General features: G+C 21.7%; 1 protein-coding gene across 1 annotated transcript in view; it reads right to left on the bottom strand.

Moving 5' to 3' along the window:
- LOC105360626 (cadherin EGF LAG seven-pass G-type receptor 1) overlaps nucleotides 1-27,089 on the bottom strand; it is a 106,663-nt gene that overhangs the window by 24,773 nt on the left and 54,801 nt on the right. The window contains exon 2 of the mRNA XM_011497581.1: nucleotides 18,752-18,857. Within this exon, the coding sequence (XP_011495883.1) occupies nucleotides 18,752-18,857 (106 nt within the window). The remainder of the gene's footprint in view (nucleotides 1-18,751; nucleotides 18,858-27,089) is intronic.

Here is a 27,089-nt window from a genome sequence, read left to right as displayed (position 1 = left end):
TATCCAGTTATTCCCTCCTCGCTTATACCCCCTTCTATTTAAGCTTTCTTCTTCTAGCTCGTTTATTTCAATTTGACACTGCACCATAAAATAAGAAAGTAGTTTAATCAGATATGCTTATGCGAAGCTAAAAGTCAAATGTTCAAAATTTCCATTAATTATTATTTTTGTTGTATAACTGATTGATAAATAAGTGCAAATGTAAATATATAACTATGTTTTTTATATTTATAACGTTTATTACGTTAAGGAATAGGTATTTTAATATAAAATAGTTTCCTGACAAATTTCTAATTGAATCTGAAAATTTTAAAAAAGCTTCTCAATATAAAAATTTTTGAAAAGATTTAATGAAGTAGATAACGAGAAATTCTCTTGATGGTAACCTACTTCATTGTGGAAAACGGCGATAGCTTTCAATTAAATATTATTGCTTGAGAACTTGTATTAGTCTAACAATGAAATAATAGATAAATACGACATAACTAATTTTTTTTCTTATTAGTTCATTTTAATTTATTAATGATTTTATAAAGTTTTTAATACATTCCAATGACGAAAATGCAAAATAATATTTTTCATTTTTTGAAATTTATTTTGAATCTTTCAATAAATTTGAGTTTTAAGACTATAAATACCTTTCTATTTATCTGTATAGTTTACAATATATTTTTATTTCATTTATAAAAAATATTACTTATTTATTTAACAGAAAATATTTCAATCAATAATACTATTATAACATATTTTTATTATTTTAAATAATGGTGAGTGCTTTGAATATTTTTATAAATGTACTCTTAATAATAATCAGAAAGAAACTTATTAATATTTCAAGAAATATCTTCTTAAACTAAGCTAATTAAGAAAGTAACGGAATTTAATTTAATTAATCACCGTAGACAGAATTTTCTTTTATAATATGCCGAACAGTAAGTTTAGTTTTTCTTTTGAAAATACAAATTTTATACAGAATAGATCGATCTAGACTAAATGAAAAAATTGAAAGTTTTAAATATGAATATAATGAAAACAAATATATTAAAGAACTTATACAAATTTTTAGTTATTAATTACTGTGCATAAACTGAAAAAAAATGAAATGTTCTTTATTTTATACGATATAAGGAAAATTTTACATAGTTAAATGTTTGAATACATTTCGCGTTAAATTATAAAAGTCTTAAAAAAAGCACAACATTATAGTTTACATTTTAATTGTAAAATTGACAATTACTTATGCTGCCAAGCATAGCTAAATAAAAATATACCACAAGCAAATAAAAAATATAAAACATAAAAATGATGGCGTCTGTTCTTCAAGCTTTCCTTACAAAACAGAGAAAAAGTAACACATTGCGTGAAATAGGTCAAATGCGCCTTTCGTGCGAATTAGTTTCGAAAAAACTGCACGAGTGACTGAAGTACATCTGTGCCGGAAAGTTGAGTATACCTAACTACTATTGCACCACATGTATGAACATACCACATATGTGAACATACCACATATATGATCAATTTTTTTATGGGCGCCATTTTAATACTTGACACTTGAAGCAAGTATCTAACAGATATGCAAAACAAATACTTTTGACATTATTTATGAAAAGTTCGATTTTTTATAAATCATAAAAATTGTTTATCTTGTGTAAAACATAAAATATGAATGTAATTATATATGTAGAAAGAGCGAGGGGAGAGAAAGAGAGAGCCAGAAAGAGAGAGAGAGAGAGAGAGAGATTGTTCGCATAACAAAATTAACAATCGAATAATTTCTTTGAGAATATATTAATAGATATTACTGAAAAGATGTTTCTCAATACTATATGATTAGTATTTTAAATGGATTTCTGGAATAAATAATTTCAAAAAATTATTTCTCATAGTGTTATATATTTTTTTTCTCGTTATTTATTTAAGAGTACAAATAAAAAGTTGTTACGCTTTTAAATAATTACTGCAATCACATCGCAGAAAGTACTATTCTAAGATTACTTGATTAATCAACAACTGATTATAGTTACATATTTAAAAGTACAAAAAGCTTGAAAAATATTTTTTAGTGTATTTCAAAAATACTTAATATGATGCAGTAACATTTATTGCATTGACGATTAATAAAGACTTTTATTAATGGTTGATTATTTATAAGGAAAAATTGAATTATGATGTTTTTTTTGTTGTTTTTATCACTATTCTAATAAAAATTTAAAAACAGCAAATAAATTCTATTATATACATTCTCTCATTATTAAACTGTTTTTATAATACTTTTTTCTTTACAATTTAATACTTTAAGCTTTTGTGTTTTATTTTCTACACTTTTGTTTTCTTTTCTCGTTCAGTTCTTTTATTAGCTTTTATTTTAGTTCCTCACTATCGTTTTCTGCATGCAATCATATTGATAATAGAACTTATTATTATTATCATTATTCAACAAATATATATATATTATATATATGCACGCGTGTAAGTATTAATGCTCAAATGAAGATAATTCATATTATATTCTATAATTATTTTATTTCTTATACTTTATTATATATTCGTTTATCACAATATTTTTATAATTATTAAAGCATAACGAAAGAATTTAATAACAATAAAGATATAAATGCAAAATATTTATTAGTAAAATTTCTATTATGATTTTACATTCTGTTCAATTAGAAATCAAATTTTTAAACTTATTTTCTTTTGAGTACTGTATTAAATTATTAAAATTTAATTATTGTTAGAAATATAGCTTTCTCCAAATCAAAGTCTTAAAACTATTGTAAAGTGTATATAAAATTCCAAGATAACCTATTTCTACTAATATCTCGAATGCGTTAAAAAAAATAACTCCCTCGGTAATTGTAAATGAATTCTCATTAAATAATAAAATTTTATCCATAGATTTGTCTATAAGCACTAATGTATACTTAAATGATTTAAAAAAGGTCTAATTACAGTGAATAAAGGTTTATTTATATTTAATTTAATAATTATATTTAACTAATTTATTTTCATTTTGAATATAATTTTATTACTTAATTACATTAATAATGTTCTAAGATTTTTTTATCAAATATACAGTTTTTATTGATACGAGAAAGAATGAAAATAGAATAGTGAATAAAGACTTATTTAGAGAATTAGAAATAGGAAGATTGAAGAGACATGGTGACATGAATGCAGAACAAATTCCATAGAATGTACGCTATCCAATATTAACAATATATAGCATAGAAAATAAATGTGTAATCAGGACACCAATATCTTTTTTATTCATCAAACAACTAAATAATTTCACCTTCTCTATACACTACAAATATATCTGTACTATTAATACGTTGAAAATCGAATCGATTAAGAAACGTACTTATTATTTTTATGGTGAAATGGATAATTTGATAAATTTATAATAGTGTTAAAAATAAAAATATTACTGTAATTTTTAGGAAATTTATAATAAAATCTTGAAATTAATTAAAATTTATATCTTAAAGAAAGTAGAAAACTTGCTTATTTTATTTTCCTATACTTTATAATTCTGTCCTAAAATGGCAATAATACATGTCAATGTGATTTGGTTCAACGTTATTTTTTAATTTTAGGATAAATAATGTAATAATGTGCATGCTATTTCCGATTTGTACTTATAAAATATCAAAAGTTTTTGCGATTCAAATTGCGAATACAAAAATTTATGGGAAAAGTTATCAGCGCGTCAATTGTTCACATTCACGTAGGAGACCTTCTAAATCGATTTTTCATAAAAATCTTGATATCTCTGCTTTTCCTTTTTTTCTGCGAATTTTGATATATTTCAAAAGATTCTTGTTTTTTCTATTTCATTACCTCTTTTACTATTTTCTTTTTTTATGTAAGATTTAAATTTTCGATAGCAAGGCTGCTAAACTACATAATATAATTTATTAATTATGTTTCAACAATGATATTTTTTATGATTAAAAATTTGTACTGAAAATAATCGAATTTTCTAATCCTATATAGTATTTTTTATTGTATAATCACATATTTTGTTTTTGATAATATTCATATGACGAAATATTTTAATAGAGATTACAAGAATTTTATTAGATATAATTCATTTTTAATTTTCAGCTGAAATCAAGGTATTTAACAAAGAATTATATTTTTTATAATATTCATTCTTATGAATTGAAAATATATGGAATTATATTTGAATTATATTTGATTCAAATATTAATTATATTTAGGATACAATTTTTAGATATATTCTACAATCAATAATGTTGAACTTATATATTTTTCCTTAGTTATGAAGAAAAATATATATTTATATATGTTTATATAAGTATATTTATATATATATAATGCAAATATCGATTAGAAAGTATACATATAAAAAATAAAAAATAAATTTTAGAATGATTTAAATAACACGCTGATAATGTTTGCTAATTTTGTATATCATAATATCAAATTATTCATTACATCTCTCGTTATATCTCAATTGCACACACGCGTGCAAATACAGAGAGTTTATCTAAATGAATAATATATTTAGATAATATACAATGTTAATTTGTTAATAGTTTGGATAGAAATTAATTGTATAAAGTATTAATAATAATAATATAAATTAATAATTCGACTATTTAAAATGAAACCTTTATATATGAAATTTTTCGAATATTAAAAATTATATGCTTTAAATTTATATTGATTTTCATTGTTATCTATAAATATTGTTAGACTAAAAGTGCCATTGGGTATAGCTTATCAAGTTCATTTTCTACGAATCCTACGTATTATTGAAAAGTAAAGTATGTATAAAATAGTTTATAAAATGGTTTGTCGAACAAAATAAAGTAAAAATATAATTATAGATGAAAATAAAAAAGTAATATTATAAGCTTGAAAATAAAAAAAAAATAATAGTAATAAAATAAGTGTTCAATAAGAATATTTTTTATTTTATTTGGATTATAATAACAAATCGATTGCTGATTTAATAAAGCTAATCTTTTAATTTGATTTCGATATTTATGCAAAATATCAGATTTTAATTTTGAATTATCAAGAATCCCTATAGGAAACAAATTTTTGAATTGTAAAAAGCATAAAAAATCAACAATAATATATTAATATTTCTTAAGATTAAACAATTTTTTTTTATTATAAAATATCGTATTACATTTTTTTCAATTTTGTTTAAATAATCACATATTAGAAAATACTTTTTGATAATAAGCTGAGAAGTAAAAACATAAGTATACTTGATAAGCACTGACAGATATTCTGCTAATGACGTGAAAATATAATCATGGAAATATTAAATGATGAACAGCAAATGGAAAAATGTATAAATAGCCGTATAGAGGCACTTAGATACGGAGAAGAGGTTTAGATAAATATAGTAAAAGACAGAGAGAGCTAGGCAGATAAATAGATAGATAGATAGATAGATAGATAGAAAGAGAGAGAGAGAGAGAGAGAGAGAGAGCACATTGAGAAAGTCTAATAGAAGGTTTTTGATATTGACAAAGTAGGAGTCTTTAGTAACTTTAAGACGTTCACCATTATTGCGCTCGTGAATTCTTCGTTGTAACGAGACTAGTCCATTGAACTGATGACTATTGAATACAAAAAATAAAGAAAAAATTTAGTCAATTCGTAGAAAACAGTGTTTGTGAAAAGGTAAGACGAGCCGCATTTTCTATGGCTCTACATTTTTTTCAATTCGTCCTATAATATTAAAAATATTGCATACTTGATTATTGAATAAATTTTTATTGCACTCGTTTTACATTTTAATGTAACAAATTATTTCAGTAATTAAATAAAATAATCTTAATAATTAAACGGAAACATGTTTATCAGCTAAAATTGTTTTGTTAAAAATAAAAAAAGCAGTCTACAGAATTAATTAATTAATTAATTCTATATGTGTATAAAATCAATGATCTCTATTATTTAATAATTTTCATATTTCATAATGAAATGAAACATATCACTTTTTCCTACGTTATAAATAAGAAGTTTTTTTTATAAACATTAATATAAGTAAAATAATACTTGCATTGAAATCAATTTTCAGACTTTTATTTTTTAAGAATGAAACTTTAAAAGATGATAAATTTGCTTATTTTCTATGTTTAAACGTTTTAAGCTAAGAAATAATAAATAAGTTACTTTATCAACAGTATAAAATTTTAATACAAAAAAAAAGTAAATTTTGTAAAATCAAATATAATGAGATTAAATTAGAAATTTTAACTATGAAATGAGTTTGTAAAATCAAATATCATATTGATTTTGTTTGATGTATATTTCAATAACAAAATATTAAATAATGAAAATAGCAAGAAAAAATACACTGATATATGGATACAATGATATATGGATACAATGATATATGGATACACTGATGTATGGATTTGAATTATAATTATATTGCTTTAGTCAAATTAGTTTATTTAAATTGTAATTTAAATAATATTTTTTAATTTGAATTATATTAATAATTATTAAATATATTAATAATATTAATTTAAATTATAATAATATTGCTTTAGTCAAATTAGTTTATTTAAAATTATATAATTAAAATTAATTGACTTAGTTTTTAAGTATTTCACATCTAAAGATAATTTACATCTTAATTAATTCATTAAGGTTTCAATAGCTTTGAATATTACTCATTTAATTAATAATTACTTTCGTGGTATCTTTGAAATATTGATCACCGTGCTTTCTCATTTAAATGTAAAATTACTATCTTTGCAATATAGTTATAGATTAGATTATAATTGAAAAACTGATTCATTTATAGAGACTTTGCTTAAAGTTAATAGTGTTGTTAAACATTAAAAATCAATAATTTAAAAAAAATTTTTTATTTAAAATTAAATGTGACAATTATGTATAATATTATTAATAAAATTCTGAATTCACGTATGTGATAATTGTTATATATTTTTTTTATAAATAAATTTTTTTAAGTGAATACTCATATGATAATTAGTAAATCATTAAAATTCATTTTAATTTTCAAATTTTTAAAAGTCCCTATTAAAATAATGCTTGAACTTAATAGACAAAATTTTCATTATTTTATAAATTTATTTTTTATATGAAGATTTAATAATAATATTTGTTAATGATTAAATTATATTGCTATGTTTAATCACTCTACAAATAAAACTTATAAAACAACTATGAATCATCTAAATAGTTTTAAAAAATTAATAATTTAATTAAGGAGATAAGACGTATAATGTATCAATTAAAAAGATAAAGAAAATATTACATTTAAAAATAAAATAAGTACGCTTCTAGGTAGCTATGATCTTAAATGTATAAATTGTTTATTATGAATTTATCAGCATTTAGAAGTACTATATTACGCTGGTACATCTGCATTATACGTTTAGGACATGACAAAACCAATATCTTTAAAAAAATCATTAGACAAGATTACATTTACATGCCATAACAGGACATTAAAAAGTTTAATAAGTAAAGTTATTATTTTCAAATTAGTTATCAATGTTGCTGTCGACGTGTTTTTAGTTCGTTATTTATGTTAACCAAAAACATCACATATATTACAGTTTGTAATTTTGGTAATTTCGGGTTTTCATCTTCATTTTAAGTGTTATAGGGAATAAGACTTTCTTGTTTATCCTATTTTAGTATTGACTTTATAATTAAACTACACTCCTTGTAAACTTGTATATAAATTATTAATTTCATAAGCAAATACAAATTATGTTTATACAACGATTACACTTACTATCTTTAAATTTATACTTACATACAATCTGCAAATATTTTTCTAAATTGTAGAAAATTCTAAATCTTATTCAAGTGAGCACAAAAATTAAAGCGGTTATTTTAATAAATAATTTATGCATAATATATAAAGTAATAGATTTTAATAATATTTTCTTAATCATTTAAGAAAATTTTTTCATCATCATTAATTTTTTCATCATCAAAATTTTTTCATAATCATTAATTCATCCTAATTATTTATTTTTCCAGTTTCTTGGTTGTTCTCTTATTTTTACTGTCAATTTTATGTTTATAGTTCCAGACAAATCGACAAAAAATCAAATTAATAATTTTATTATACAATATATTATATATTTATATATAAAGTATACAAATGCACAGGCGTATGTGATCATACATTAAATTGTATTGCTCATTAGACTATTCAATAATAAAATCTATAAAAAGTCAACTGCAATATAATAAAATTTTAATTCTTATATAATAAATACACAAATAATTTTACATAAATATTAAAAGTTATTGATTATAATTAAACTACGTATTTACAAAGTTATTATAACTAAATTCTTAAAAATGAAATTTCTTTACAAATCCTCATATTTCACAATGAATTATTGTTTATGTTATGGATATTTTTTATTTAATAGTATTCTAAATGAAATTTACCACTTGAATAACCACTGAAATATTCTATCTGAACATGCAGTATATATTAAAATTATAATGAAAATATAATATGAACTATTGTAGTTAAGCGAATAAAGTATCATTTTATAGGTACATTAATAAAGATCACCTTCATTATAATAAAAGCACGCTCATAAGGACTAATTATATTCAATGAAATTTAATATTCAAAATATCTTCGAAATATCATTATCAAACATTTCTTACAGCTGAAACAGTATATAACAAGAATTTCATTCTATACGCATACGTTTATTATGAAGATGAATTATTTGAATTTTATTTGCTGTTATACATTATAGTGTATGATATGAAATTAAATTTCAATTTCTAGATATTCTCTAAATAATTTTCTAATGTTAATGTGAAATGGTAGTTGCCTTAGATATAAGTTTAGTTGTTATAACTGTAGCTATAAATGAAATAATTATCTTAGCTGTGGTCAATGCTTGGAATTCTTTAAAATTATTAAGACAGGTCAATATTGATATGTGAAATCTAACAGAAGGAATTTTTTGTTATAGAGGCGTTACTTCACTCAGAATGAATGGAATTCCAATAAAATTTAATGATACTTCTCGATTCGGTATGATATATTTCTTTAATTATGAGATGCATAATAAAGTTCAGTAAATTACTAGCTTCATTAATTTATTAATAATATTATAAAATTATTTATTTTTCTATAAAATTTATTTCCAAAGTAGTTTTGCTATACTTAATAAATATATAAATATATAAAATATATAAAATATATAAATATATAAAAAATTAATTTTCATAAATTAATTAGAAACAAATATAAAAAAAATTAATTTATATAAGAAACTGTATTTTAAAAGCAAATGATGAAAAAATTGGAATGGAATATTCATTTCCGTGGAAACCCACAACCTTGGAAAATGGCATGGACTTTACTCGAATGAAAGTTATACTAAATATCTTTCACTTTTTTGATGAATTAAATTGGAAACTTTATTCATTCGCTTTTCCTTCGTTCTCACATTGTAATCACATTGTAAATAATGATGCCTGTATAATGTCATATACATCAATATAAAACTAGTAACATCTCACAAACTTTCATTCCATAGTGAATAATGAATTATCTACTTTTGATAGATAAGGTAAATCTCAGCTTGATTTTGAATTGTAATTTGTTTATTACATATGTCTTTTGAAAATAAATCTTTTAGAATTCTAAATTCAATTAATAACTTAATATTTTTAATCAATATTTACTTAAGTTTATACTTTGAGAACTTATTACTTTTATACTTTTTCAATTAATTCAAGTTACAACTTGAATAATTTATTTTAATGAGTCTCTGATATATAATTTAAAAAAAATAAACAATATATTACAAAGTAAACAAATGTAGAGAAACACGTTCTTTTTTCCTGATTGTCGTCATTACACAAAGGCTTGCCTGTTCTTATTCCTTGGATGTCTTCCAGAATCAATGTACTACTAGCATTCATGGCCCCATTGCTCCCTTCACAAGATTTTCAATGAATATCATTTACCCGCTTTTGATTTTCTTTTATCCGTCCCCTTTCAGTTTCGTTCCATTGCTTATTGAAAAGTGATAAGATATGTGGGCATAAGGGAATATGTAATAGGCAGTGGTAGAAAAGATTTACTTCCGCAAAGGATGTTTAAGCTGCCTTTATGAATACGATAAAAAACAGAGAAAGTATAAACAAATATTTTATATGTGAGGTGTGAGAATAGAGTATTACTTTTGTTTATAAAACGAAATATAATTTAATGTTTACATGTTATATAGTATTTAATCTTATCAAATATATCTTGGAATATTTTATATTTGTAGAGTTTGAGTTTATAACGTGTTTAGCTATCGAAGAATATAATAAAATTTTATTGAATTTTTTCACTAATAAGTATAAAATTTGTTAAATGTAAACTTTATTCTATAATAGTTAAAATATTTCATCAAGTTCTTTCAATATTAATATATTATAAATTACCTTAATAGTATACATACTATACTTTTATATATTAATTAAAATATTTAATTTATATATTATAAATTATTTTAATATTATAAGCACTGTATTTATTTTCGAATTAAAAGAAAATTTAAAATTTTATAAATATTAATTACATAAATACACAAATAACTTATGACGTTATTAGTTTTATTCTTTTTGAGTATTTAGCTCAATTCGACATAGTTACTTTCCTAGAGAAATTTAACGGTAATTAATTTTTTTAAGAAAATATGTAAGCGAAACATATTTAATTCGACTTATACTTGTATTTATAATTAGAAGAATAATAAATATATATATATATATATATATATATTTATAAATATATTTAATATCCCTTAAACTATATTTAAAAATAAATAATTCTTTTATTAATTTAATATTCATCTAATAGTAGTTATATAAACATAAAGTAATGAATTTAATTTTAAACATAAAATGTGGTAGATTTATTTCAATTTGTTAAAATATTATAGTACATTATAAAATTTATGTAGGTATTGACTTTTATAAGATATAATAGCTGGTATATATATATTTTATATATATATATATCATGTTACATGATTTCTTAAAACATGTTTCCGTTTAGTATACAATGCAAATCAAATTTTTTATGAAGTCTATTGTACTATGTATCAATGTATTTATGTATAATCTATTTATGAAAATGTATACATCCTTGGATATCAATTGTAATATTAAATCACGTACTATTAAAATCTTTGCACCACGATAACATATTATTTTTAGACATTGAGTATTGATTTATTTAATTTAATAAAAATCCTTGAAACGTTAAACAATTTCCTCATAGTGTATTTCATTGAATAAAACAAATAAATTATAACATCATTATTTTTATTTTTTTTTTTAAATCTATTTTAAAGTAATTACAATATATTTATTTATAAAACGTATTATACATAAGACTTTTTATATAAATTGTATAAAGGAAACTTATATTTCCAGAGAAAATATATAAACATAAATTTACTTACATAATAACATAGTTTAACTAATATTTTCTTGATTAATTATTATAGGATATGCAAATATAACGATAGTTTAAGAGCATATAATTCATTTTTTAATAAAAATGAAAGTAAATTATTAAGTAAAATATATAAATAGAAAACATGTACTAGTGATTTATAAAAATAAGATAGTAACAAAGGAAAAAATAAATATTAAATAAAATATTAAAAAAGTCTTTTCATCTAGCTCAACTTTTATAAGAAAGTTTGTATTAAACAGTCTTTTATTATTAACTTTCATTAGTTTTAGTACTTTTTTTTTATTATTAAATAAAAAAGTGGGTTAAATACAATTTGTCTAATATTAGTACATACACTCGTGCTTTTGTAATTTGTAAATATTTTAAACATTTTATTAAAACAATTTTTAATAATAAATTTTTTACATACATTTTTTTGAAAACTAGTAGTTTATATAATAATACATTATATATTATTATATATTTATATATTAATAATTTAAGTAAAAATAATTATCTATATTTCTCTGAAATTTGAAGCGCAAGAGAATTAATAATATTACATTTTAACATCATTGTACATTATTAAAACCGCAATATAACGTTAAAGTTAGAATTTTTAATGCTGCTTATTCAAGGGTAATTTATGATGTTAATATATATTTAATATTTATGTTATTAATTTAATATTAATGTGAACATAATTCAGAACTTTGTATTTTCGATATTTTGTAGAAAATTTTTTATTTGAAAATATTTTGTATTTTACAAATAATTATAGGTAGTATAAATTTACTTAAAATTTACATAGTACATAAATACATTTCCAAATTTACTGAAGAACCTCTCACTGCAATAAACAATAGAAAATAAACTTAAAAATATTGAATCGAATTGAAAATAAAGTTCAATAAATTTCATCATGAAACATCAAAAGAATTTTTTACATGCAATATCAAAAGTATTGATGAAACAACATTTTTCTTTCGTAATTAATTTGTGTAGGATATTGCATTCGAGTTTCTTTGATCTAAGTTTTCATTTGACAATAATATTATCGAAATTCGTAGAAGTATTACTATCCTTCTTGAATTAAAGTTTGAAAAATTTAATTTAAAACACGAATGATAGTTGATACATAACGTAATTACTCACTCATTAATTTTAGTTTACGTTAATTGTAAGGATTGAATTTATATATTGTCATCGATATTAAATGCTACCTATATGAGTTTCTCAACATTTTCTCAAATTATCTGTTAGTAAATTTGATGTTTTCATGGAAAATGTAATAGAACTACAATAGCTTTTAAACGTATAATTGCTTTTCAAATACATATTAATTCTACAAAATATAATTATGTACGTGAAATGAAAAGCAAAAGCCTAATTACACAACTAATGTTAGCGTAGCTTTGAAATATATGATTATAAAAACAGAAGATTAATCCACTATTATACTGTTTAAAATTAATAAAGCTTTTATAAAAGTATCAGTAAAATGAGATTTATATTGTGATATAAATTTATATAAAAGTTAATCATTTAATCATAAAAGTATATTACATATTATATATGAAAAATATAATTTTTCAATAATTTTATTAAGTATCTAATTAATTATATATATATATATATATATTATATTAATGTATCAAATATTAATTATATAAAATTCATATGAAACAAATTCCATAAAATATATAAAAATACATATAAAAAGAAATTTGCAATTTATTATCAAATATTCAATTTTTCAGTTTTTATTTTTGTAAAAAATCATTTACGTATGTATACCCATATAAAAAATAATTGTAACAATTATAAATTCATTATCTATGGTAAATACTATAACAAATGATGTTCTGAACATTTGATTACAAAAGTATAGTACTGCTCTATTATCAAATTTAAAAGTCCGTTATATTTTTTATATTTTATTTGTAATATTTTATATTATAACAATGATTTAATCTACAAAAAATGAATCCAGTTTAAAATATTTTTAATATATATTTCATTTCATTTACAATATTTACACGGTGATTATTTCTTTTTTTATTAATCATGGAAATAATAAAAGTATATTTAAAATATAACTCATTATACGTGGGACGAAAGGATTTCTTGTGATTTATAATAATATTTTATTGATGCGAAGCCAATATCAGATATATTGCGCAGAAAGTCAGTTTTTCTTTAACACTATGTAACTTCTTATAGCTTTTCATTAATTTTTTATTTGTTGTTGATTTTGTTGAGGAATAGTCAAGTGTTTTTAACTCAAGTGGTATATCATTTAAAAATATTACATTTGTTAATTTCATAATTTGAAGTCAAAGTGAGTACAAATGCTTCCGTTTCGGCGACAATTGAAACAAATTTTGCAGCAAATAAAATGGTTTGCGAGAAGGATTTATTATTTAACAATATATTAAAAAGGTACATAAATTTATATAAGTAAAATAAATAATAATTATTATAACGCATGAATAACGAGTCTCTAATGAGGCTTACTAGCTCTTTGTCTTCCTTTATTTTTTTCTATTTCTTATAGCGCGGCTGTGAATATATGTATTATATATGGGCAACATGTTACCGTTATTAATCCAAAACTAGTTTTCCACTCCCTTGTCCAACTTCTTTCTTGCTTTTTCTCTCTGAATGTGAGCCAGCTGCTCCTTTTCTTTTTAATTTTAAAAGTCCGCCCTTGCAGTTTCATTTTATCGAGGTTTATGCCTGTGTGTTCGATCGGGGTGTGAGCCGTGTGTCTTGGGTTTTACTTTTCTATCATGTTGCTCCAAACTAATTTTTTTATTATAATGAGAAATACTATGAAATTATATCATATTATCAACTGTTATTATTAAAAAAATTTTTCGTCATTTTCACAAAATATCCGTACTAAAAACGGCAATTTTGAATTATGGAATTACCCGGTAAGCATCGCCTAAATTTTGAAATAAATTTCATTGCATTCCTAAGAGATCAAATTCAATTTATTGATAGCTTAATTAGTATTAAAAGAAAAATTTAAGTAAAATGAATTATTCGCAATGTATTATTATAGATAGTTATACAAAATAATTTATATATTTGAGTGTATAAGATCTTTATATGGTAAATTATTTCAAATTATGTTTCATCGTTAGAATTGTTTATTTGTTTTCGATAAAGGATAGCAGGAAGTTATACGTGAATTTCGCGAACGCATATTTGTGCTTTTTTATTTTCAATCATAATACCTATAGATATTAAAATTTGAACAATAGATGACTTTTATGTCATTCTAGAACTGTTGTAGCGAAAGTTTATCAACTAAAGAGATTTGAATTTGGTATTTTTATTAAGTGGTTTCTATTTTTACATTCTATATAAAATGTGATTAAAATCAGAAAATATTATACAAAAATTATTTATAATTTGAATTACTAACATTAAGTTTACTTTTTTATTTACTTATTTATAATGAATAAAGTCGATTAATTATTTTCGATTTATATTACACATAGAAAAGATTATGTAATAATTATATACATTTATTAGACAACAGCAACATTATCACAAAATAAGTAAGTATAAATGAATTACCTTTCATTTTTTATCAAAATGAAAAGATTTCTTGTATATTTCTTTTTTATCTAAAAGTAAGGCTAAAAGAGTAAAAAATTTTATTGTAGATTCCGTATTCAATTCTGTCATCAATTCAGTAAGTCTGTCATCATCAAATCAGTTTTTTTCTTCAAGATTTGTCTTTTATGTAAGAATCTTTGTCATTTATGTACGAATAGTTGAAATGATAAGTAAAACAATTTCCGATGTTAGCCGTGAAAAATAAATAATTTAGAAAATAATATTTTCGTAAAACAATTTTGTTGATTAATTGTTTATAATAAAATAATTTAATTAAGATTTTTTTAAGTAATATATTTTGAAAACTATAACGACAATTAAAAAAAAGTACAGTTAAATCTTTTAAGTTAATATACAATTTCATAGAGCAACAAAATTATTTAATTTTACGATTAGACGATTTATTGATTTTATCCCTATATGCAGAAGGCAGCTGGAAAATTTAAAATAGTTAATTACTGGCTCATCTCTCACCACACGGCGGATACCGTAAATCGTTCAAACACTACCAACTATATTATCAGAGATTGGAATTCCTTGACCCCTAACATTTAGAGTGTTATGTATTTGCCCTCAAGTGATGTGCGGCTTCATGTATTCTTCTCGGAACTATTCATTTCTGAATACTCGAAATATTCTGAGTACTTACAAATCAAGTGCTTAAAAATGATGTTAGTTAAAAATGAAGTAAATAGAGATTTTTACATCGTATCTGAATGTATCTACATATATCTGAATCCTGCCCGGACGAATAAAATATTCGGAAATATCAACTTTATTTAAAGGATGTAAAATTTTAGCTACAAGTAATGAAATTGTATGCATTCATCTATTTTTGTATACTACATATATATAGATTAATACAATTATAATATAAACAAGTCTAAAATACATTTACATATATAAATAGGTTAATTTACGTGTTTATCTGGATATTTATACATATTTACATTAAATTTTTTTTATAGTATTAAAATAGTATTATTTAAAGTTAGAATAAAATAATAAATATTATTGATTTGCTTAATTGCTGACTATTAATTTTTATTTTAAATAATAGTCGTATATATATCAAATATCTATATATTTTTTACATTAGAAGTACGCAGGTTATGCCAACTTCTAATGTAGAAACGTACATTAAGCTATCAAGTAAAATGTTTGTCAATTTTAATTAGTAAATTATATTTCGATTCACAGAAATTTTTTGTCAACATACCTTCTCATTTTATTTTATGTCCATATGGCTGTTTGCATAAGTTAATAAAACATTTTCTTTACATAATTTACAAAATGTGCAAATTTAAAAATTACTCACGCAAATTTGAATATTTAAATTATAGCAATGCTATAATGAGATATTTTTAGAACCTTATTGTACATTTCTAAATTGAGATCTATAATTTTCAATTTTATAATGAAACTTTTTTTATCTATTATTTACTGAGTTAATATAAAATTTATTTTCATCTTGAATCTTATTTTAGATATTATTTGCAGTGTTATATAATGTTAAAGTTATTATTTAAAAATAATGTGAATATGAAAATAATCTAGCAATTTCATATTTTAAAGATACAAATAATTTAATGACTATTTTTTCGAGAGAAAACTTTAAAGTATTTTTAAATTTTTCAAATCTTACGAAAGTCATTTGTTATATTATTATTACTTTATATTAAAATTTTTACTTTAAACTATTTTCTACACTGTTATTATTTAAATTATAATTTACATATTATAATTTTATTTATACATATAGCAGTACTTTTTATTTAAAAATATATGTTATTATAAATTAAAACCAAGATGATATTTAATTTATTTTTTTTATAAATTTCAACTTATTTACAATAAATAGATTTTTTTGTAATTAATTAAAACAGTACTGAATTATAATCTTAAATATACCATAAGAGAAATGTTTATTTAAAAGTTTCTTTAAAAATTTTAAATATTTTTATATACTGTTACTTTTATTTTAGTTAAATATATAAAAATTATCAAATTTGCTCGAAAATTGACGTTAAACATTATATATTTTTATTATACTCAATTTATTTATTTTTTTGTTTCTCTTGGTATTTATTTATCCTCTTTTAACTTATTCAATCATGAGTTTACTGTTCTGATAGAATCACGTATATAGAATGTTATCGACATCTATTTTGACACTACGTTAATGCTTATCCTATGTAGATAATTTAATGACATTCAAGGCCTTCTAAGGCCCATGAGGAATAACGAACTATCTATTTTACCGAGTTGTATAAAGATTTTATTTATTGTCTTAACGAAAGCAATCGTGTTAACACTCTACTGTTTTTCAATACTAAAAACGTTTATTAAATTATGATGGTGTTAAAAATAAATTTAATTTGTTATCATGTTGATATTTATATGTATTTTGAATATTTATTGAAATTAATGTATATGTATGCTTGAAAAGTGTTAATAATTTGGGCAGTTTTTTAACTCAGAATTTTCACTCTATTTTTCTTATTAACACTATTTTGCTATCCCTTATTATAAAATGTCTGTCATAGTGTATGATCAAATTATATTTCTAATTATATTTAAAACTAAATGTTTAATCTTTTCTTTTTTTAGAAATAATTGATTTAAATTATATATCCAAATATTTAAAATTACCTAATGACTTAATAGAGTTAACAATGTTCTTAAAAAATATTTTATAATTTAAGATATTTCCATTATACTTTATTTAAATTATTTTTATTTTAATAAGGCATAAATTACTATATATAATTATTACTCAATTTTATAAAATTTTTAAAATTAGTAATAGATGCAGTTATTTTTAAAATTTTACAAAATGGGCGATTAAGTAAATTTATAGTTTTTCCTATTATATTTTATATATAATTTACTTGTAAAGTATGTAATTTAATATATACCTAAGTAAATGAAATGTATTTTACAATGCACGTTATATTTATTTTTATTTACATTCATTCAATTTTATTTCTTAAATAAACTCACAGTTTAATAATAAAATATATATCGAATATTTTGTACTTATAAACTAGATTTTTTATGTTGTCTTCAAATATTTATTTTTACTTGTTTAATTATTATTTAAATTCAAACTATAAGTTTAATTTATTCTTATATTTTTAATATTTATGTACATATTTTTTACCCATTATTAGTTCAATTTATAATTTTGTAGTAATTTAGAATCTTTAAATTATGAATGAAAAGATAAATATCATTTTAATATTTTTATTTGGGTCAGATATAAAACAGAATATAATAAATTTATTTTGAAGTAGTATTTGTATATTATGAGAAATCATTATGTTAGGTACATCGATATTAGCAATTGCTGGAAATTTTCAAATTCTTTATAGATGTACATGAAACCATATAGTATAGAATAAGTATAAAAAAATAAGCGATTTTGATATCTTATATAGAGAAGTTCTTTTCAGCTTCATTACAATATTCTATTGATAATTATATTGCATTATTACATAGTATGTTATTGCAATTAAATAGTGACATAAGCCATATAAATGTAATTTTTTTTTAAGTTTTTTAACTTATTTATTATTTATAAGCTAGACATACGTTATTCAATAAATATTGAATAAAAATTACGTATAAGATAGTTTTTCTCACCTGAACACCGCCAACTCCAACAATAAATAAAAGTTGCACCATGAAAAGAGCTGCCAGCAAATTCATTAAGGTTGTTCCTGCTAAACTTCTTAAGTCCGAAAAAAGACTAAAACAGACAATTATATACGATAATTATATATTTATATTTTCTTACACTTAGTGTTTAATTAATGTAAATAATCAATAAAGTAGATGTAACTTTAAAAATATTTTGCCTTTATAAATTTATGTAATATTATTAAAATAATCAATCAAATGAATAAAAACATTATGTTGCATAATTTTGAAATAACAAACTTATTTCAAAATAAAATTGATTTTTTTTCTGAATTCGTATTTATTTCATTCAAATAAAACGGAAGTAGTTATTAACGATTTATTACAGTAATCTATAGTTTAGTATGGTTTAGTATAGTGAGTTGAGTATTTGCATTTAATTAATTATAATAGCCATTTATCATATTTGAATTTATGCGATTTATAATAGATAATTTTTGTATTTTCTATTTATAATGAAATATAGTTTGAAATTGAAGCTTAAAATAAAAATAAAAATTTTTTATTTATTTAAGAATTGATGATATACAAATTTATAATGATGAATAATTTATATAATTTATACATAATTTATAATTATGAATCCTTACTTATTGCATCATTAAAACCACAAAGTTAGTGACAGTTTTTTAGTTTCTAAGTCTTTCAGTACCTTGATTTTTTTTGAGATTTTATACTTAATTTGAAAAGTAATAAAAAGCTATTTCTTTAAAAAAAAAAGTAATTCATAGAATCGTTAAAAAAATCAAGGTACTAAAAGACTTAGAAACTGAAAATCTGTCACTAACTTTGTGGTTTTAATGATGCAATAAGTAAGGATTCAGAATAAATAGAACAGAAATAACGAGGTTTTTTCACTAATTATAATTATTTTTGTTAAAAATGTTTAAATTGTATATCTTTTTATAATTGATTATAAATAATATTAATTTTATTATATTATTAAGATGAATGCTTACGTAAGACTGAAGTAATATTTAATCACTTTTTTTTAAACCAAAGTGAATTTCTGTATTTTATATAAATTTTATATAATTTTATATATTAAATTAATATATTTTCATATTATACGTGAATAAATGTTACAAATCTGACTAATAATATATTATTAATATAAATGACCTCATTATAAAAGTTATACAGTATTTTCAAGTTTTAAATAGATTTAACATGCGATAGTAAGTTTTTTTGTTGTGAAAAAGTTTTGTATGATGAAAAGCTTTAAATTCATTTATAATTGTTAAGTACTAGAATTTGATTTATTTATTTTTTAATCGAGAATATGACGAAAGATTCTAGAAGTTTGTGAATAAAATGGCAATTTTTCAAAAAATTGAAGAAAATAATTCAAAAATTGCTATTTATGAGTCGTAAAAGTTTTAAGGAAATTAATATCCAATAACAAATAATATATGAAATAGGGTTTCTCACTTCACGACAAATAATAAATTTTGTATTTCTGTGTTAATAAATTCATTATAATTTTAATTCACCAGAGCGATTTTCGCACCCATTAGAAATGTAAAAGCAATTTCACACTATTTAAAGAATATTTAAATAATATTCTGAAGGTTTGAATAAAATTTTAGTAAAATTGTTTAAACTTTGTTATGGATATCGAGCTCTCGTGCATACTAAATTTTAAGCTTATTATCTACGGCTCAGCAACGTTTTTTATTCTACTGTATATGAAATATCCAAATACGATGCGATTCAGCCTATCTTTTTTATCGAGGATTTATAATTTTATTTTTCGCTATGCAGTAAAACACTTCAATTCAAACACTGTACACTTTTAGCACCACATTTTCGTTTGCTTGTTATTGCGATCCTTTAAACGTTTTTACTGTTCAGTGCACAAACAAATGTGTAAAGTCCTTGTATATCCATCGTATTGTAAATTCGACAAGATAAAATTAGACGGTGTTTATGCTTTGCTTCATAAATTCTATTTTTTGACGTACATACTCTTGCATTTCTTGAAAAGGTTAATAAAACGAAGAATATCGTGGAATTTCTTTAAAATTTTTAACAACGATAAGGCACTATCTTGTTTTATATTTACCGGCATATCAATATTTTTTTATGATTTCAGACACTGATTTCATTATTAACGAATTACTTTGATAGGTATAAACCTATTTTCAATGGAATTTTTTTCTTAAACATATGCATAATTATTTTTAAAAATTTCAACTATTATTGGATAATTAGCATAAATCATAATATTTTAAAAATAAAAACATATTAGGACATTTTTAAAAATAATCTGTACAGTTATCTAAATTGTAATAATATATTTAAAATACTTTTTCTTTACCAAGTTTGGTAATAAAATAATAATAAAATTCTTAATTCTGTGAAAAATAATATCTAGTATATTTTGTTAAATTCTATAGTTTTTAATTATTTTTTCTCCAATATATTGTATATTGAATTATGTAATTTTATTTTATATTTTTTTAATTTATAAATATATTTCACTTGAAGTTTTATATAGAAATTTCATATTAAATTTATTTCTTTATTGAAATTATTACTAAATTCACAATAGTTTATTATTTTAAATCTATTGATGATTAAAATATGGTATTAAATTTACTTTGTTTTTATTCTTATTATAATAGTATATAATTAAAACGTCATGGATATATAGCTGTAAAATATTTTTAAAAAATTATTATGTATATAAAGTACTACTAATAATTTTACTAATATTTAATATTCAACAGATAACTAGTATTAATTGATAATGATTGACTACATTCTCATTTATCAATATTAATTTCATGCTTTCATTAACATCTACTTCACAAATTGTATATTATAAAAATAAAATTATGCTCATTTTTATTCAATTTTAATATTGATTGTGATTGAAATGCTTAAGTTTTATAAATCTTAATATGAGTCGTAATTATTCATATGTGTAAGTTATTAAGTATAGTTAATAATGATTATTTTTTAATACTCAAATCAAATTTTATTTATAAAAAATTTCTTTTATTGTAAACTTATAAATCCAAAAAATTTCTTTTATTGTAAACTTATAAATCCAAATAGAATATGTTATCTATGTTATATAATGTAATCTGATTGGGGACAGAGAAAATTCATTCACACGTCGAGCTACACCCTGACACCGCCCTTCATCTCTTACTTACTTGAAATCATATTGGTGGATGTTTTAAAGTGAGACTCTTGTTAACAGAAACGATTTATGACATTCGTCTTTCAAATTTTAGTCTCTAGATAAATCTTTGCTTTTCTATGACAATAATTTCTTTCGAAAAATTATAAAATTTGTCATGATTAAAAAGCAAATATTTCATTTTTCTTTAATTTTATATTCTAAGACATTTTTGCATTAAATTTAAACATATCGTTCTATATCAAATAAATCAATAAATACAAAACTTATTCCGTCCATAGTTAGTTTTTTATAGTTTATATAAAAATAAAATTTTTTTAATTTGTTTAGAATGAAATGATTTATGAACTGTTTTCCTGTCATGTAATGGGTTTTAATTTTTTTCTTATGCTTTAATCAAATACTCTGAATGATTGAAACATTTTTAATACATTGTATTGACAAAGTTTAAGATTTTGTCATTAAAATTTTTAAGAGATTTCAAAAAATAAAAGAATGAAATAAAGTACAATTATAATATAAAAATCATTTCTTTTCATTTAAATTTGATAATAAATTTAGTTAAAATTCTAAATACGGTTCTTATTGAGAAAGTAAACCATTATTAAAATAATAATGATATAAAGGATTTTATATTCTTTAACTACTTTTATTTAGAAAGTGTTCAATTAATAAAAATTGATACCTTCAAGATATAGAATAATAATTTATAAATAAGGTAAATACATAGGCCTAAAAGTTGTAGAATTTATATCGATATAGCTTTATAAATAGTTTTATTATTCTAAATTATAACAATTAATATTAATTTTTTAATTTTAATTATTGCACATTATATTTTTAAATATTATTTCTTGAATTTCAAAAATTATAAAAACTTAAAAGAAATTTTATTATATAAATTGTTAATCTTTGTGTAAAAATGAAGAATACAAGTGCATCAAGATTTTTATTCTGGAAAAGCAATATTATTGTTAATAATTGGTGGTTACTTGGTGATTTAAGTATTTCATGGATATATTTTTATTTATTTAATATATTCTAAATGATTAATAGTATATGCTAACGCTGAACCCGTATTTTACAGGTAGTCGTACCGAGGGGTAGAAGATCAACAAAGACAAGCTACTGTGTAACAATCAGCTCTATACTTATTTCTTATTCTGTTATTTAACACCTAAAATACCAAGAATTTTACGTTTACAGTAGAAAAGTATTATTCTTTGGTTGCCTTTATGGAAATAATGAGAATTTTTGTTTTCATGAAATACCCATTATACAATAAAGACAAATTCTATATACTTTATTTTTAAAGTATTTAAAAATATTTGTATTGTGCTCGAAAATTTAATTAGATTATTTTATTTAACTTTTTCTTTGATTTTGTTTCATTAGTTTAAATAATATATTTTTATTATCAACCTTTATTATCTACTAATAAATAGAAAATAAAGATTAAATCTTGTGTACTTAAAAAAACTTTAATATTAAAATTAATATTTACATAATTTTTAGATGACATATCAATTTATTCTTAGAAAACTTTTAAATTACTGTAAGGTACAGAATATTAATAACATAATAATTATTATTTATTCGTTTTATATAAAAAATGTTATAAAAAATAATATAAATAAATTTGTATAATATACTAAATAACTAATTTTATGGAATTAATTTTATATCACATTAATATTATTCTAGCTGCATTAACAATTATCTAGTATGAAAACTCTTCAATTTTGGAACTTTTACATTATGCGTTAAGTGGGGTAAGGGGTAAATTCTTAGAAATGTAACCTTATATTAGCTTAACGGTACTTATATTTTCGTCAAAAACAAATTGAAGTTTAGTTATTCGTAAAGTGCGACTGGATGAAGCTGTACTGCACAAATAATATTTCAATTGTGAAATATTTAACGTTTGAAGACTCTTTTAAAAAATCATATATCAACGTATTAACCAATAATGGTACGTAAGAATACATTTTTGTTTACTTTGCCAATAAGTTTAAATAGTAAATTATTTGAAATATAAATTAAAATATGTGTATGTAGTAAAATTTATTTAGCATGGAAGTAAATTAAAAAATAGATGTGTATATCTATAATATATACGATCTGAAGATTTTATAATATTATAATATATAATCTATAAATATAATAATAATAATTATAATAATAATATGTGAAATTTAGAAATGTCCATGTTTGATATTCAAATTCATACAGTACAACATTGCCCATAACGTTATTTTATATAGTTTAATATTAAATAAAATGTGTTTAAAGATTTAATAAACTAGCAATTTTGTAATAATGAAATATTAAGAAAAATTTATTGTAATTTTTTATTTTAAAAATCATGTGTAGTCATTCATTATTTATTATTATTTGAAAATATCCGATTAGTGAAAAAGATATTTAGAGGTTTAACTTTTTCTGAATCTAATAAGCTTCTAATTTTTAATAAAATGATATCTCCATTTTATTATGTAGTTCGATACAAAGGGAGAACTAAAAGTGTACTCAAAAATAATTTGTAAGGCATTGAGGGATAACAACAATTATGTTGTGATGTCTTTATTCGAGGACGTTAATATTTCAAAAGTGCGTGATGGTTACTATAGAACTTTGTTGCACATATCGGCTGCATCAGGCAACATTGATATCACAAAATATCTTATTAAATCGCAGTGCGACGTTGACGCAGTAGACGAGGATGGCAATACTCCGCTTTTGTTAGCCGTTTATTTTCACCATCTTGAAGTGGTAAAGCTTCTACTTAATGTCGGTGCTGATGTATGCATCGCCAATTCAAATGGCCGCACTCCAATCTTTTATGCTAAAGTGAATGAGAATCGCTGTATACTAAAAGCTCTTCTGTTAGCATTGAAAAATAATCAAGGTGATAAGACGGAAGTATTCAATTTGTTGATGTCAGCCAAGCAGCTTGAAAGTAACTTGAACCATGCCAAAACTTTGCATTGCAATGGGAAGTTATTCTATAGCATAATGTTACAACAATCGCCGTTGTACAGCGATTATCAAATTTTCAAAGGGTATAATTTGATTGAGCTACCTTTGAACAAAGCAGTTTTTTTAAAGGATATGCATCAAATACGCATGAGTTTAAAATATGGCGTCAATCCAATGGAAGAGGATGGCAATGGATGTACGGCTTTACATGCTGCAGCAACTTTTATGAACGATGGCAATGAATTTATTCAAATGATTTTAGACCATGGTGGTATGATCAATGTGAGAGATAAAAGAGGAATAACGCCATTGCATGTAGCTTCGGCTTTTTGTAATGTCAATTTTATGAGGTTACTGCTTAAGCGAGGTGCTGATGTACACATTCAAGATATATATGGTCGTACACCTCTTTATACTGTATTTACGGATTCTCATAGAATATCCATTAAAAGAAATAAAGCAATGCGAATATTGTTACAATATGGAGCTGATATTAATATTAAACCGTGTGACCAGTCTACAATTTTGGAAAGAACTGTTGTTTTACAAGATCTTATATCTAGAAACTTTATTTTGAAATATTTGGCAAGGATGACAAGTCAAGGTTCGCATGTAGCTGATTATTATCTAGAAGTGATACAAAAGTTTAAAGACATGCAAATTTACTATAAAGAATGCCAAAAAGAACTTAATTTTATGATGCAAATAAAAGTTATTGGAGCCATATCATTTTTCAATATCTTAAAAGATAACACATCGAAAATTGCTTCTTTTGCAAGAAATAAAAATTTTATTCAGTCATTCCAAGCAGTTAATTTAGAAAAAACTTTTCCATTTTATCATAAATGTTTAAGAATACGATTTGATATAGGAGTGGAGAGGATGAAATTAATGGAAAATGGAGCTGTAGTGTTGACCAACACCGTACCCTTTTTAAGTCCAAATCATTTAGTGATACAGAAAATACTCAATTACTTAAAGACCAATGATCTTCGTAAATTATGCACATAGATTTTATTAATATTTATTATCAAATTCTATATATATCAATTTATTATTCATCTAATATTTAAGACTATATATATATATATATATATATATATATATAACCAACAATAAATATTATATTTTAATATTAAATAATGATTGTTTATATTTTTTTTAACATACATTTATTGTATAATATAATATATAGACTACCGACCAAATCAATATCTTTTTAAATTAATATAGTAAATTCAACATAGTAATTTTCGTTTGCAATTTATTCGTTGTTAATGGAAAAATTACGATTAAATAATGTTTATTACTACAAGATTTTCAATCTTTTCGAGTTAATATATTTATATTTTCACACGTTTAACAATGAAGCAAAACCTATGGTTAATTATAATTATCTCCCAATTAATCAATTTATGTGGAACAAATTAACTGTTATAATACAAGTTTTAATATAAACACTATTTATTCCACTTTATTTTTTTGTATATATATATTTTAAGTATTAGTATCGTTATTGTAAAGGTTTAAGCTTTCATTTTGTAAATAAAATAATTAATTTCTTTATCTGCTATACAGACTCTATATAAAAAAAATCAGAATAATGAAATCTATTTGTAATTGCGTGGAAGAATTAATATATATACCTCATTGTTCGGAAAATAATTCCACAATCTGACTCGTCAGCCAAACGTGCAAAAATCAACTTAGAACAAAATGCCACTAGATGTTGTGTGGGGTTGCCGGGCAAGTAAAGGGTTAATGCATCGATTCAATAATTAACACATATCTTTATTATTGCTGTTTAATTCATTTATTTTACTTTATTTCCAATGGGAATTATTAACCTTGTTGAAATTACAAATGATCTTTATATTTCTTAATAATCTTGTGGTGTTGATATATCTGTTGATATGAGAATTAGAGGATAATCAATTTCTTATTCTCTGCATGTCACTGGTGAGATTACGATTTACTGTAACAAGAAGTAGGTTATAATCTATTGAATATTATCACTGAGAGGTTATGGTGATTGTAGTGCTCTGATCGAACACTGCAATGCTATTGTGTTTATCTTAACACGTGTGCAGTTGCCTCTAAATATCGGCCGTAAGAGAGCCTAAATGGAGGTTATGCGAAGCTGTGCGCCAT

Source organism: Ceratosolen solmsi, unplaced genomic scaffold, assembly GCF_000503995.2.
Source record: "Ceratosolen solmsi marchali unplaced genomic scaffold, CerSol_1.0 scaffold47, whole genome shotgun sequence".
In the NCBI taxonomy this organism is placed as follows: domain Eukaryota; kingdom Metazoa; phylum Arthropoda; class Insecta; order Hymenoptera; family Agaonidae; genus Ceratosolen; species Ceratosolen solmsi.
The sequence above is the reverse complement of the archived record's forward strand: the minus strand, read 5'-3'. Positions and strand labels throughout refer to the sequence as shown.